Here is a 14,871-nt window from a genome sequence, read left to right as displayed (position 1 = left end):
CAGCACCGCGGCGCCCCCTACCGAGCGCGGCGCCCACCCCCCCCCCAGCGAGCAGCTCGGCTGCGGCGGCCGCAGAGCAGCAGAGCGCATGCGCCAGAGGGGCTCCGCTCTTCCCCCCTCCCATTCCTTCCCTGTCAGTAGCTGGGCGCATGCGCGGGGCGGGAGGGACGCGGGGGGGCGCCGCTCTCCCTCTGGCGCATGCGCACGGCGCGGCGCTGGAACTCGCCAGAATGGCGGGGGGGTGAGGAGGAATGCGTCGCTGCGGGCGCGCCCCGCGCGGGGGCGGGGCCGGGGTCAGCTGACTCGGGAGCCTCGCGCGGAGGGACGGTTAGCGGCGGCTGTTGGCGCAGTAACGGCCACGGCCGGAAGGGAGGAGGAGGGGGGTAGGGGAGAGGAGGAGGAGAAGAAAGGGTCTCGGCGTAAGGCAGGCGCTATGGCGACCACCGTGACAACTCAGCGGGGCCCGGTGAGTGCTGCCGGCGGGGTGCGGGGTGTCCCCGTGAGCTCCTGCGGCCGCACCGGGCTGCGGGGCCCGGCCGGGACCCACCTAGTCCTGCACTTCTGTTCCCCCCGGCTCCCGCTCCCTCCCCGCTCCGACCCGTGGCGGGCGTCAGGCTTCTCCCGCGGGGCGGGGGAAGGGAGGGCTGTCTCCTTGCTGTGGGGCGGGGAGGGCTCGAAGAGGCTGTTCTGCCCGTCCTGTGTCCCAGGGCCTTCCACGGAGGGCAACGTCTTGAAACCAAAGCTAAACCTCTTTCATTTAGAAGCAGAGTAAAGCTTTCCGGTTTCGTGAGTCGGCCGGGGAGATTCGGGTAACTGTCTCTGAAATTGCTGGAACGTGAAACGGACTGGAAGGCGTTCGGCGGTAGCATGTAGGCGTGTGTGCTGGGGGGGGCGGGACTGACCAGTCTTAGAACCGATTTAACGATCTTCCGGCAGTTAACGTTGGGAGTTTATTGGGAATGTGTTACTCGTTTTGCCCTGGAATAATCTTGCCCCGCACTGGAATGTTCTGCTGTGCGGTTTAGAACTGTGGCATAACATCAGCTCTCGACTGATGTGTGCTTCCTGGCTGGAAGGATCTGGGAGTATCTGGCAGTACAGTGTTGTTTTTCAGGTGAAGTAAGATTTTCTTGAACAATCGGTTGAAACCGCTGCGTCTTATTTCCTGGAAACAGCTATTTTTTTGGTGTGTCTATGCAACCTTGAGGAAAGACCAGAGGAATGAATTATTAAACTGCTAATCTTGGAAAAACTACATTGCTGTCTGTTTATATCTTATGACAGTAGTATTATATGAACATCATTTTAATTACTTAAAATGCCTTATTTGTCTGGTCTTCCAGAATAGATTCGTTTTACGATGGATCGTGATGATGGTTCTGTTGTTGAAATAAAAGTTTTAAGTGGAGAATTAAGGTAAAAAAGTGGATTAAGTTTTTTCTTGTCTGTTGATGGCACCATGAAAAGATGACGACTGCTGTTCTGGTTGAATCTGGCGAATTAGGTACTTGCTATCCCCAGAGGCTTCGTGTTTGAGAGTTGATGGTGTGTATGCACCCAAATACAATTCTGTCAGTATGTGACAAGCTTTACTCAAAAAAGCTCAAAATAATATGAATACCTGTAAAACAGTCAGGTTTTGTTTTAAAGTAACTGCAGGTCAAGTTATCCTCTGGTTTATGTTTGGAGAAGGTTGGGGAGGTTGAGGGAATTGTTGTGGGAGAAGGGATAGAAGGAACTGGTAACAAACTGAGTGGTTTGGCTAAAGCTGAACAGTAAGGCCTGACTGCAGTCTTAATTTGCAGAGAGATGAAATTGTGCAGATATTTCCATCTCTGAAAGGAGTGGCAGTTCTTTATTTTTTGTGAGAGAAGTTTTACTTGCCTGTGATGCTTGCTGATATTGAGTGGAGTACTTTCAGTGTGTGTTTGTTTTAGCTTCGTGAAATCCTTTTCCTGGATTGAGATAGGATTTTAATGAGAACCTTCGTGGACATGGCTGTAATCTTGCAGATGTTTGAATATCATAACTACCTAGTCTTTGTTAAATGTTTTAAAGGAACTGTATCTCAGTGTTTAGAATGTTATTATTCTGGATGTGTCTTACTTTAGAATTATCTGGGTACTCCTGTATAATCTCTCTTGTTACTTAAAAATTGATTTAGCATGACAAATGGAAAGGTTTATGATGATTCATCTTATACAACTTTGGCTTTCTGCTTTTTTTTTTTCTTAGGTGTTCCTATTGTTGTTCACGCTTTTCTTCCTTGTCTTAGCCACCTTAGAGATTTGAATGTTTTCAAATGAATGGATAAATAGTGCAATATTAAGCTGCCATCCACAGGTGAGGGTATTGATATGGTACATGCCAGCCTTTCTTAATTCTCTCTAGAGTGAAAGGTAGAATTCTACTTGTTTCTATATATACAACTGCATTACAAATGAATAGCCACTAAAAGGTGCTAAAGGATTGGGAAACATTTTCTCTTCAGTGCTGAAGAGAACAGTTCTGTCTCTTTATGTTTGACCAGGCAAGAAAATATTCAAGGTTGTTTCATGCAGGTAAGAAAAGAAAAATAGGCTATGATACTGTTGCCAGACTTATTCTTATACCAGTGTTTTCTAGTTTGTGATGATGCTTATTTGGTGAGTAATTAAAATATCTGACTGGTGTGTAGTTTTTCAGATGAAACAGAGCTGGAATTCATCCTGTCTGTTGCTGGTAAATATTCTACTAGAATATAGATTTCTCTGGCTGCTTTCAGGATGTTGTAGAATTAGTGTATTTTCACACAGTGTGATCTTTTGAGAACAAAACAACTTTTGAAATCTAAACTATAGCTCAATAAATAAGGGCTGCTAAATGATACCTTTTCCAAGTGAGAGGTATTAATAAACAGTTTGATCAGGCTTCAGGTTAAGTCTGAGACACCAAAACCTTATATTTGTGTTTCCTTAGCTAGCCAAGCAGATCCAAAATTAATCTCTGTGATTATTCACCACATTAGCAAGTATGTCAGGTCCTCCAAAACTAGATCAAATACCAAGCCAGGACTACTTAGATTTCTGCTCCTAATTTCCCTAACGATCACTGTTCTGATGATTGGAAATCTTCTAATGAAAAGGCTATATTTCTGTTTATTTTTCTTTTATTGTCCTAATACTGTGATTTAACTATGTAAGTCATTTTGCCTCTGATTTTACTTGAAATTTTGCCTTGAGACTCTTAAAAACTTCTATATCTTTTCGAACAAAGGTGATAAAAAAGTAGTTCTTGTTTCTTTTGTCCACTATTGATCTATGTTACGCTGTCACATGAGCAGTTTTGAATACAAAGTCCCATCAGCAAAATAATTGTGTTGATAATTCTGAGTATTATATTAGATATTTTGTTTCTTATTAAAATGTGGCTATATGTAGTATTAAAATCCTGATCTGTGAAGGTGGGAACTTTATTAAAAACACATTGATGAAATCAGTTTGGATTTCAGAAGTTTAAAAAGTTGAGGGAGTAAGATGCCATTGAGTGTTTCTAAGCAGATTGTGAATTAAAGTCTAGATGTTGTGTTTTTATCTCTGGAGCATATTCCTTTGATGGAAAATGTTGAGGGCAGCATTGGTAATGCTTTGAAGTTCTTGCTTACTAACAAATAAGAAAAGTACCTTAAGGCACTAAGTGGCTTATTTTCTGTTGCATCCAATGGCATTTTCTTTTAACCAATACTTGGAGGAAAGATAGATCTGTTTAGTGGAAGAGTAGGAAAAAAAAGTCTGTTCCTGGAATAGTGGCAGTTATCCTTCTTCTTAATGCTGATCCTAATGTGAATTCATGGGTTTCCTTATTTTGAGCTGTTTCTATGCCTTTTTCCAGTGTTATTCCTCTGTTACATTGAGTGCAGACCAAATCTGTGTAGCATCCTAGGTTTCTTCTACTCTAAACAAATCCTCAGTATGTCCTCACAAGTCTTGTGCTACAGCCCTTTTCACGGGCCATCATGGTGTGGATCTTTGCTGCACTCCCTGAAGTTTATAATTTTTCATGGCCCCAAACAGTGTGCAATGTTCCAGTTGTGGTCTAATGAGTGCCAAGTAAAGGGAAACACTTACTTTCCTCAGCCTCCCAGCTAGGCTTTTGTTGATCCGGTGCAGTATGCTGTTAGGCTTCGTTGGTGCAAGCGTGCTCTGCTCAGTCATGTCTAGCTTGCTCTCCACCAGGCCCGCATGTTTTTTTCTGTAGCACTGCAGCCCTGCCAGTTGCTCTCTGTTCTGTACTAATGCCAGGGACTTTTCTGTCCAAGGTACAGGACTTTGCACTTGTTGTTGAATTTCTTGAGATTCCTGCTAATGAATTCTTTTGTCTCTCTGGTTATTGGTCCTGTCCTCAAGTATTCCAGGCATTTCCCCCCTCCACCCAGATTTTGTCATTTTCAAAACTGATAAGGGTACATTTTGTATTCATCTCCATTTACTGATAAGGGAAATCGTAGACATGTTAGTTAGTGTCAGTACAGACCACTGAGAAACTTTGCTTTTAACCAACCTCCAGTGTCATTAACCACTGAACTTCAACATCTGAGCTCAGTGATCCAGACAGTTTTTCATCCGTCCAGTGGTCCACACATTTGGATTGTAATGGCCCACCTTTGATACCTACAGCTCCCTTGTTGTTCATAGATTCTAATAATCTTATTATAGAAGGCAGTTGGGCTCCTTAGGCTTTTTTCATCTTTAAAGCATTGGTAAAGGCTGGCTATTCCTAGTCCCTGTTTGTTTTTTTGTTTTTTTTTTTTGTTTGTTTGGTTGTGTTGTTTTTTTTTTGTTTGTTTGGTTGTGTTTTTTGTTTGGTTGTGTTTTTTGTTTGGTTGTGTTTTTTGTTTGGTTGTGTTTTTTGTTTGGTTGTGTTTTTTGTTTGGTTGTGTTTTTTGTTTGGTTGTGTTTTTTGTTTGGTTGTGTTTTTTGTTTGGTTGTGTTTTTTGTTTGGTTGTGTTTTTTGTTTGGTTGTGTTTTTTGTTTGGTTGTGTTTTTTGTTTGGTTGTGTTTTTTGTTTGGTTGTGTTTTTGTTTGGTTGTGTTTTTTGTTTGGTTGTGTTTTTTGTTTGGTTGTGTTTTTTGTTTGGTTGTGTTTTTTGTTTGGTTGTGTTTTTTGTTTGGTTGTGTTTTTTGTTTGGTTGTGTTTTTTGTTTGGTTGTGTTTTTTGTTTGGTTGTGTTTTTTGTTTGGTTGTGTTTTTTGTTTGGTTGTGTTTTTTGTTTGGTTGTGTTTTTTGTTTGGTTGTGTTTTTTGTTTGGTTGTGTTTTTTGTTTGGTTGTGTTTTTTGTTTGGTTGTGTTTTTTGTTTGGTTGTGTTTTTTGTTTGGTTGTGTTTTTTGTTTGGTTGTGTTTTTTGTTTGGTTGTGTTTTTTGTTTGGTTGTGTTTTTTGTTTGGTTGTGTTTTTTGTTTGGTTGTGTTTTTTGTTTGGTTGTGTTTTTTGTTTGGTTGTGTTTTTTGTTTGGTTGTGTTTTTTGTTTGGTTGTGTTTTTTGTTTGGTTGTGTTTTTGTTTGGTTGTGTTTTTTGTTTGGTTGTGTTTTTTGTTTGGTTGTGTTTTTTGTTTGGTTGTGTTTTTTGTTTGGTTGTGTTTTTTGTTTGGTTGTGTTTTTTGTTTGGTTGTGTTTTTTGTTTGGTTGTGTTTTTTGTTTGGTTGTGTTTTTTGTTTGGTTGTGTTTTTTGTTTGGTTGTGTTTTTTGTTTGGTTGTGTTTTTTGTTTGGTTGTGTTTTTTGTTTGGTTGTGTTTTTTGTTTGGTTGTGTTTTTTGTTTGGTTGTGTTTTTTGTTTGGTTGTGTTTTTTGTTTGGTTGTGTTTTTTGTTTGGTTGTGTTTTTTGTTTGGTTGTGTTTTTTGTTTGGTTGTGTTTTTTGTTTGGTTGTGTTTTTTGTTTGGTTGTGTTTTTTGTTTGGTTGTGTTTTTTGTTTGGTTGTGTTTTTTGTTTGGTTGTGTTTTTTGTTTGGTTGTGTTTTTTGTTTGGTTGTGTTTTTTGTTTGGTTGTGTTTTTTGTTTGGTTGTGTTTTTTGTTTGGTTGTGTTTTTTGTTTGGTTGTGTTTTTTGTTTGGTTGTGTTTTTTGTTTGGTTGTGTTTTTTGTTTGGTTGTGTTTTTTGTTTGGTTGTGTTTTTTGTTTGGTTGTGTTTTTTGTTTGGTTGTGTTTTTTGTTTGGTTGTGTTTTTTGTTTGGTTGTGTTTTTTGTTTGGTTGTGTTTTTTGTTTGGTTGTGTTTTTTGTTTGGTTGTGTTTTTTGTTTGGTTGTGTTTTTTGTTTGGTTGTGTTTTTTGTTTGGTTGTGTTTTTTGTTTGGTTGTGTTTTTTGTTTGGTTGTGTTTTTTGTTTGGTTGTGTTTTTTGTTTGGTTGTGTTTTTTGTTTGGTTGTGTTTTTTGTTTGGTTGTGTTTTTTGTTTGGTTGTGTTTTTTGTTTGGTTGTGTTTTTTGTTTGGTTGTGTTTTTTGTTTGGTTGTGTTTTTTGTTTGGTTGTGTTTTTTGTTTGGTTGTGTTTTTTGTTTGGTTGTGTTTTTTGTTTGGTTGTGTTTTTTCTTTGTATTTCTAGAAACGGCTTCCAGAAAGACTTGCTGTACAAATTTTTTAACAGCTGAAATGAAGCTGACCTGCCTGTTGTTCCTCACTCAGGTCATCCTTCTTGCTCTTTTGAAAGCTGGGTATGAAATTTGTCTTTCTCCAGTTATATGGGACTTCCTCTAATGTCCATGTCATATCAAAGATGATAAAAAGTAGCCTGGGAAAAATATTAGCTGGCTTTTTCAGGACATCTGGATGCATCTTATCTGGTCACAACTTGTTTAGCATGCAAAACATAGAGTAATAGTTCAAAATTCTCTCTCATTCACTCTTTCAAACAATAAAATCATTTAAAGGAAAATGGTTAGAACATTTTTGAGTAGCTGGGTGTTTAAAGCTCTTTAACATGAAACTTCCTTGACACCTAGTACCAGAGTTTCTTGGTAATTGCTAGTGTGAAAATCTTAGTTGGAGTTCCCTGAATGTTTTGTGTCTTGGCATGTGGTTCTGTAAGTCAGGGCATTTGTTATTGTCCTTGGCTCTGCATCCTTTGCCCTCTCTTATGTAGGTACCAATACTCACATGATCAGTTAGCCAGGTAAGGGTCCTGGTAACTTGCCCTCCTCTTCCATCTACCTCCAACCCTTGTTTCATTTCTTCTGATCAGCCCTCTCCACTACTGTACTTTACAGTTGCCTTGGCACCATTTAATGTTGCACAAGAAATGGGAGTGAAGAGAAACAGGAAGGTGACACTGAAACAGCCTAGTCCTAAATTAGCTTGAATAGCTGTAGAACATCACACCACCTTCAGTTTGAAGAAGTTGAGATGCAATTTTTATACCTGCACTGTTTTACTGTGAAGATCCTCAAAACTAGCTCTTAGATAGTTTGAGCAGATAGGAAGGGCAATATTATTCTGTTTCTAGATAATTTGTATTTTTGATATGCTGTGCTGTCATTCACGTTAATTAGGAAGTAATTACAAGGCAGGCATATTTTTTATGAATTCCAGCTCAACATTTGTCTTCCAAATTGTAGTTCTATCACAGCATTGTTATATTGCTATCTTGGTTAAAAAGAGAGTTCTAATAAAAATAAAATGTTAAATTTGAATTAATTTTTTGTTCTACAGTTAATGGCAGAGCAGTTTGAATTTCACATTCTTTCCTAAATGTTATAGTAGAGAGAAGTACATTCATTTTAAAGTGGGTGTGTTGAGTAGGATTGTCACGTATGTTCTCCTTGCTTTAAAAACAAAAACCGTGGTTGATCTCTGGTTATGTAACTTCTTGTTTTTGATTCAGGTTTGGAGGTGGTAATTCTGTGTCTGCTTTTAAATGCTTCGAGGCAGGCGTACATGAGCCTGTTTTCTTTACAGAGAAGAAGATTGCACACTACTGATTCATCTCCGTCAATATGCAATCAACTGATAATTAGCATAAGAACATACTGAATACTGTATTTTCTTCAATAAGCATCTCCTAAATATTTTACCAAATATATCACCAGGACTTGTGTACCAGATCTCAGTCAGAGGTGAACATTTAATATGGGAGTGTATGCATCTCCTGTCCTCCCCCACTTTTCCTTTTGGAGGCATTTACCACTTGGATCTTTTGAGAATTTAGTGACACTAGCTGTTTTCAGTTTTTGTGTATGTCTGCTCTGCAATTCCAGGATGAAAACGTAGCTTTGTGTGTGAGAACTGTATGACCTAAAATCGGCTTAGATGCTGTAAGAAAACTTTGGTCTCACTTGTGGATTTTGTTTGTCCCTTTTCAACCTCAGTATAGAGGCTACTTTTTCTATTTTAATTTGCAGCACTATTTCGGTGACTGAAAATAAAATTTAAAAAATGAAAGATATTAGACTTATGTTGTGAATGAATTAAGCTTTCCAGTGTCCACGTTAGGATGGTGGAGACAAATATGCTATCTTGTTTTCTGAGAAGTTGACAGAGGGAGCCTGCACGTATGGGTGTAACTTCTGGGCTGCAGCTACCACTTCTGACTATGGGAAATCTTTATGGTGTCTTTTCTTAGAGACACTAATAATACCAGATCGGAAACTTCCTGGAGGTCAAGGGTTGGAGGGGACCTGCTGTGTTGTAAATGCCAAATCATTCCTGAATGGACTACATTTTATTTTAAACCTAACTCCTTTTTTATAACATGTATTCTAAAGAGAAGGCTGTTACAAGGCCTCCTTGTCTAATTTCCAGCCTAACTTAAATAAGCATTCTTTTAATATTAGCACTATATTTCAGCTTAATCTTCTCCCTCTCTGCCCCCATTTTCCCCCCCGCTTTTAAAAACTAAAGCTACTTAAGATCTTAATTGTAAAATTTTAAGATGCTTGTAAGCAAAACTGATTTCTTTTTCTCCTTCCCTCCCAATAGCCAAGCAGCAGGCATTCAGTACTTCCTCCTTAGCTTTTTTTGATAAACTTCCTTTCTGGCATGTAACGCTTGCTGTTGCCAGGATCCCGAGGCACTCAGCAGTAGTCATACTAAATGTGATTTGGCAAGAGCTGCAATTTCTGTCTTCAAGATGCAATCTTGAGGTGAAGTGCTGTCTAATCTTCAAAAGCTATATCTTAGAGGCCTGTTAACTACTTAAATTATGTTCTGTAGGCATGCATCTGCCAGATATACAATTGAGTAATCTTGCATGGGATTGCAACATAACAAATTGCACTGTCTTTTGTCTTGATGCAATGCATAGTTCTGTATTAAATATGTAAGTAACTCTGTAGACAACAGAAATAAGTATAGCTTAATTATAAATTTCCTATGCTACTTTATTTGCCCTTTAAAATTTATTAAGTTTGTTTTGATGTCATCCTTCTAACTGTTATTGATAATGTTAACTGAGCATTTAAAACCTAGAAACAACCTGAGTTGTTGAATTGACAAGTAATAGGTAGAAACTTTCCGTTCTTTTACCGTAAAGCTAACAGAAGATACATGGTGAATGCTGATTCATATTGACATACGTGGTTCTAGTATTTCTACTTTGAATATTTCATCATAGTTCTTTCTTGTGATAGACTAGTTTTTGAATTCCTCCATTATTGTTTTGAGTATGGTGGGATTTTTGTCCCCAGATTGTTCCCAAGGTTAGTTGCAGGCCAGCCATGTTTAACATTGGAAAAGTATTAGGGCATCTTTGTTATGGTGAAGGATTCTTAGTTATGTTGAAGGATTTGGTTCGTAGGAAACATTCTCTTTATGATCTGTCTTGAAGGTGATTGTGAAAGTGACCCTTTCAAATGAAAGCAGTGTGCTCTTGCCACAGGAATAATTAGATTCAACATGAGTGATGAATAAGTGAAGGAGCTGGGTGCCATCAGATGTCATATGTGAATAGGATGTAAAACTTGATAGCTCTGACTTGTGTGGACTACTTAAATGTTTAGCTGCAGAGCAGCTTTGGCTCTGTATGTCCTGTTTTTCTTCAGAGGCTTATGTTAGAAAATAGTGTTTTTGAAGGTGAGTATAAGAAGATTCTCTACATGAGTTGGCAGTCTCATCATTTAATTAGTTCTTTGTTCATGCTGTCAAAACTAGACTAAATTCTGCTGAATGTTTCTGCTAAGCCTTGATTTATTATATTCTTATGTCTTTTTCATTATGAAAGTGGAAAACTCAAGTTTGAAGGTTTTTTGTTTGTTTGTTTTTGTTTTTTTAAGGTATACGTTGGTGAGCTCCCTCAAGATTTTCTTCGCATTACCCCAACCCAGCAGCAACAGCAAATCCAGCTGGATGCCCAGGCGGCTCAGCAGCTACAGTATGGAGGACCAATGGGTACAGTAGGCAGACTCAGCATTACTGTAGTACAGGTACCAACTTTGTACAATTAAATAATTGTAATTAATTCATACAATTAATATTTTTTGATTGGTGCCCACAAAAAGATTTTGTGTTGGAATTTGAGTTACTAAATTATTTGTATATAGGGAACGAGTAATTTTTAAAGTTTTTGTAGCTTCTTGTATCTGTACACCAGTGTTTTGTCCAGTTAATGTTTTATAGCCACATTGTGTGTAGTGCAACAATTTCCTGTAAACCTCGCTATGTGTGTTTTGCACCAAACAGGTGTCGTGGTTTGAGCTCAGAGGGCAACTGACCACCATGCAGCCACTTACTGATCCCTGTGTCCCCCCTCCCCAGTTCTGGGAAGGACAAAATAAGCAAAGGCTTGGGGTTTGGGGTGAGGACAGGGAGGGATGAATTGCCCATTATGGTCACAGACAAAAGACAGACTCATTAGGTGAAGAAAAAACCATAAATTTAATACAGACACCAGCAACAACACCACTTAACAGAGAGAGTAGGACAGTGAGAAGCATTACCACATCTTGAGAACACCTTCCCCCTACCTTCTCGGGCTCAGCTCTGCTCCCGAATCTCTTACCTCCTCCCCACAGTGGCGCAGGGGCAGGAATGTCAGGGTGCAGTCAGTGGAACTTCTGGCACTTCTTCCCTCTGTTCCAGTGTGGTCTCCCTCTCACAGAAGACAGTCCTCCACAAATTTGTTCCAACCGGAGTCCCTCCCGCGGGCTGCAGCCCTGGTGCATCTGTGGGGGGCACAGGGGCAGCCCTGCTGTCTCACTGCAGGATGGGGTGGGGGGGTGTCTCTGCTCTGGTGTACCTCTCCCACCCCTCCTTTCCTCCTCTGTTCTTTCAGTGACCTTGGTGCTCACACAGGGAGCCGAGGGAGCCTCAAGGAGCTCTCACAGGGACCACCACTGTAGCCTCCTCCCCAGATACCAAAAACCCCGCCACTCATTCAAACCCAGGACATTAGGTTTTTCTGAAAACTTGTGTTAAGAAGGCTCTCTGCAGAAACACAGTATTGGAAAACATTAGCAATTTTGTAGAATCTTGTAAGGAACTTCAGTTGCCTTACGTATTTTTCCTTAAGTGACTGCTCTGTTCCATCCCCATTTCCTCTAATGCATTTGCTGTTTTTCCTAGTGCTTTCTGCAGGCTTTCTTATTAATCACAGGTGTGTAGTCCTAGCTCTTCATTTTCCACCTCCTCTTTCCCCTTGTTATGCTTTCTTTTATCTCCTGGCAGTACTGTATTACTGCATTCATTATGCATAAGATTTCAGGTTTCAAAACTTGTCTGTCTTTAACACAATTCTTTTTATCTGCATTAGCATACCAGATGTTCTTCATATTAACTTAACACACCTCATCTATTTACAAGTGCTGTTTTCAAGTCATTCTCTAAACAACAAACCAAAGAGATGTTTAGCCTCAAATTTAGGACCAAGCCTGTGCTAGTATGGTTACATCTTTGATGGTGGGGAGTAAACATGTATAGGGTCTCCTGGGAAAAGAGGCACTGATCCTTCCTTTATATGTCTTTCACTGGTCAGTTTGTTCCTTCACACCCAATATCCTTCCTTTGAAAACTAGGGGTAATGCCTTTACAAAGTTTTTTACTTCTAGGGTCTAGACACTTGAACTTGATCACTACATTCAGTTGCAGCCCTTTCTAGTTCTGATGAGTTTCCCAGTGTGTGTTCAGAGAGTGTACAATTGAAGCCTCTCCTGCAACTTTGAACAGCAGAAAAATGTTACCACCTTAGAGCATAGTGGAAGAAGTTTCAGTACAATCTTTTTCCAGAGCTAGGAATAGGTGATTCAGGTTAAACCTCAGGCTTATAAGGAAACAGAACATTTATCAAACAACATGGCATGTCTCTCTCAACACTCTAGCAGTTTCTAGCAACTTGTATGCTACTCCACAGGTTGTTCATCTTTGGCTATTTGCTTGGACAGCTTAAAGTGCTTTTTGTCATGGGATGTTGATCCAATCAGTAATAGATGGTAGAGGTTCCTGGGGCAGGTAAGGGGGCAGACAGTACAGTGTTCAAGAAGGAGTTTTGCATCTTACTTCGGGTGGCTCTGTTCAGAAACATCCAGATTCCTGTTTGGATGGGTGAACTGATGGGGGTGATGCTGGTCTTTATGAGGTTCAATCCTTGTTTATTTTTAGGTGCTTGTGCAGATGAGAAAAAAAAAAAAAAACAAAAACAAAACAAACATACATTTATCTTGCTTGAAGAATAAAACCTAATGGTTGTTCTTGAAGCCATGTCTGTAAGTAACCACTTGTTACAGGATCACAGGATCCTTGAGGTTAGAGAGGACCTCTGGAGTTTATTTAATCCAAACCTCATCCCAACCTCCCCCCAGCCAGTCCCTTAGTCAAGGATCAAGGAGGATGTTACGTACAAGAAAAGCCTGAGAGACCTCTGGGGAACAGTCCTCAGGGGAATCTGATCAATGAGTAGTCCCTGCCATCAGGTATTTATGAAAACGACAGCTAGTCTCTTTTCAGTGCTATCTGGAGGGAAGATGAGGTACAGTGAGCACAAATTGAAACACGGCAAGCTATTTAAATACAGGAAAAACCTTTTTACTGTGAGAGTTGTCAAACACCAGAACAGGTTTCCCAAAGGTGTTGTGGAGCTTCCATCTGTGGAGATACTCAGAACTTGCCTAAGCATTTGACCCTGCTTTGAGCAGGGAGCTTGGGCTAGACAATCTCTAGCGGTCCCATCCAACCTCAGCCATTCTGTGATTCTGTAAATCCCTTCATTGTGTTAGAGGTCCTTTTCTGGACTCATTCAAGTATGACCATGATTTCTACTGGGCAGCCCAGAACTAAAGAGAATGGTATTCCTGAGTGCTGAGGAGAAGGGATCATCTTCCTTGACCTGCTAGCGGTGCTCTTCCTAATGCAGCCCAGAATGCTGTCTGTTTTCTTTGCTGCAGGGGTGCCTTGCTGGCTTATTTTCAAGTTGGTGTCCACCAAGACCCCCAGGTCCTTTTCTGCAAAGCTGCTCTCCAGCCAGTTGGCCCACAGCCTATAGTTGTGCGTGTGGTTATTCCTCCTCAGGCAGAACGCTGTATTTTCATTTGTTGAACTTTGAGATTCCTGTTTGCGCAATTCAGCCTGTCGGGGTTCCTCTGAATGGCACAACGACCCTGTGGTGTCCCAAGAGAGTCTTCTGTACCTGTCTGGGAGTCTATGCAAGAATGCTGTGGGAATCTTGGCTGCATTTTGAGGCATGTGGCATCCTGGATAGGAGAGTTACCATGGCATAGTTGAACTGTGGAACATGAAAAGCTGGTTGAAGTCTTTTGTATTTAAATGTGTTGCTGAAGTATATAGAGCAGCATGCCTTAAGTCTGTTACTAGTAAACTAGTGGAAGATTGGAAAATGTTTTTGGGAAGGTAATTCACTGTTTTTGTTTTTGTTTTGTTTTTTTCAGATATATAGGAATGGTGGTGACTTTGTCTAAGCAGAGTTGATTGTGTCCTCTTAAATTACCAGGCAGACAATTTTATATGCTCTTTTTTCTTATGGTGAAGTTTTACAATAAACTGCTTAATCTCAGGACTTCAGAGTCTATAGAGTCTATATAGCTGCCAACTTTCCTATTTTTTGTTTATCCCACATTTACAAGAAGCAGTTAAGAGACCTTTCTTACCATCTGTAATGTATGAATTAATTAACCAACATGTGACCTGAAGAAGAGGGCTTTCCAGGCCAGAGCTGCAGCCATTGTGACTTGCATTTTATGCAGGGCTCAACTATTCCAGTTCTTTAAATGTCGTGTAGGTGGGAGGCATCCTAAGTACCATATTTTGTCACTTGTCTTACTATAAAAAGAACTATATGCTGCTCTGGTTCAGGTCAGAGAAACAGCATGTCTGAATAGTCTGATTTTTACTTTGGCATAGCTATGCAACAGTACTCAGTGTTGTCTTCAGAACTGTCATCAACGTGTTTTATTGTATTCCTCTAATGCTACAGCAAAATTATTTTAGGTATCTTCTGATTCTATACAACATCTGTTTTTATAGTAACATAGAACTAAAGTTGCCCACTGAATTAAGTCGTATCAAATGCACACACTGAATTAAGTAAGTTTTCTAATCACTTTGAAAAGTATGATTTGTTAGATTGTATCTCAGTTGAACTGCTTTTGTAGTTTATGCTTTTATATTGTGTGATATTCTTGAAGCTACTGGATTTCTGTATTTCATCCTTCAGTGAAAAAGGACAGGCTACCTATCACATTAAGCTTATGATTGCCCAGGCATCTGCCCTCCAATATACAAAAACTGAACTTGTTACTGTTACATTGTACTCACATATCTTTTAGTTTGCTATGAAGTAATTTATTTTAGCTATGGTGAAGACACATTTTTCTGCAACAGACAGGTTAAAAAGAGGTTCCTTTTTCAAGGTCTCCCAGACGTTTAATGGTGTCATTGACTTATGTTTTAATCCAAATGCTGTTTTTCT

The 14,871-nt window shown here is 39.8% G+C and overlaps 1 protein-coding gene across 3 annotated transcripts in view; it reads left to right on the top strand.

The window, feature by feature from the left end:
- Nucleotides 1-301: 301 nt before the first annotated feature.
- Nucleotides 302-14,871, top strand: part of LOC104358737 (toll interacting protein) — a 30,768-nt gene continuing 16,198 nt past the window's right edge. The window contains exons 1-2 of one of the 3 annotated variants that reach the window (XM_042785254.1): nt 302-466; nt 10,229-10,378. In XM_042785254.1, the coding sequence (XP_042641188.1) occupies nt 434-466; nt 10,229-10,378 (183 nt within the window). In that variant the 5' untranslated portion in view covers nt 302-433. The remainder of the gene's footprint in view (nt 467-10,228; nt 10,379-14,871) is intronic. The other 2 variants (XM_042785252.1, XM_042785253.1) reach the window with 2 other exon arrangements.

This window comes from Tyto alba, unplaced genomic scaffold (genome assembly GCF_018691265.1).
Source record: "Tyto alba isolate M040663 unplaced genomic scaffold, T.alba_DEE_v4.0 Super-Scaffold_8, whole genome shotgun sequence".
NCBI classification, from domain to species: domain Eukaryota; kingdom Metazoa; phylum Chordata; class Aves; order Strigiformes; family Tytonidae; genus Tyto; species Tyto alba.
The sequence above is the reverse complement of the archived record's forward strand: the minus strand, read 5'-3'. Positions and strand labels throughout refer to the sequence as shown.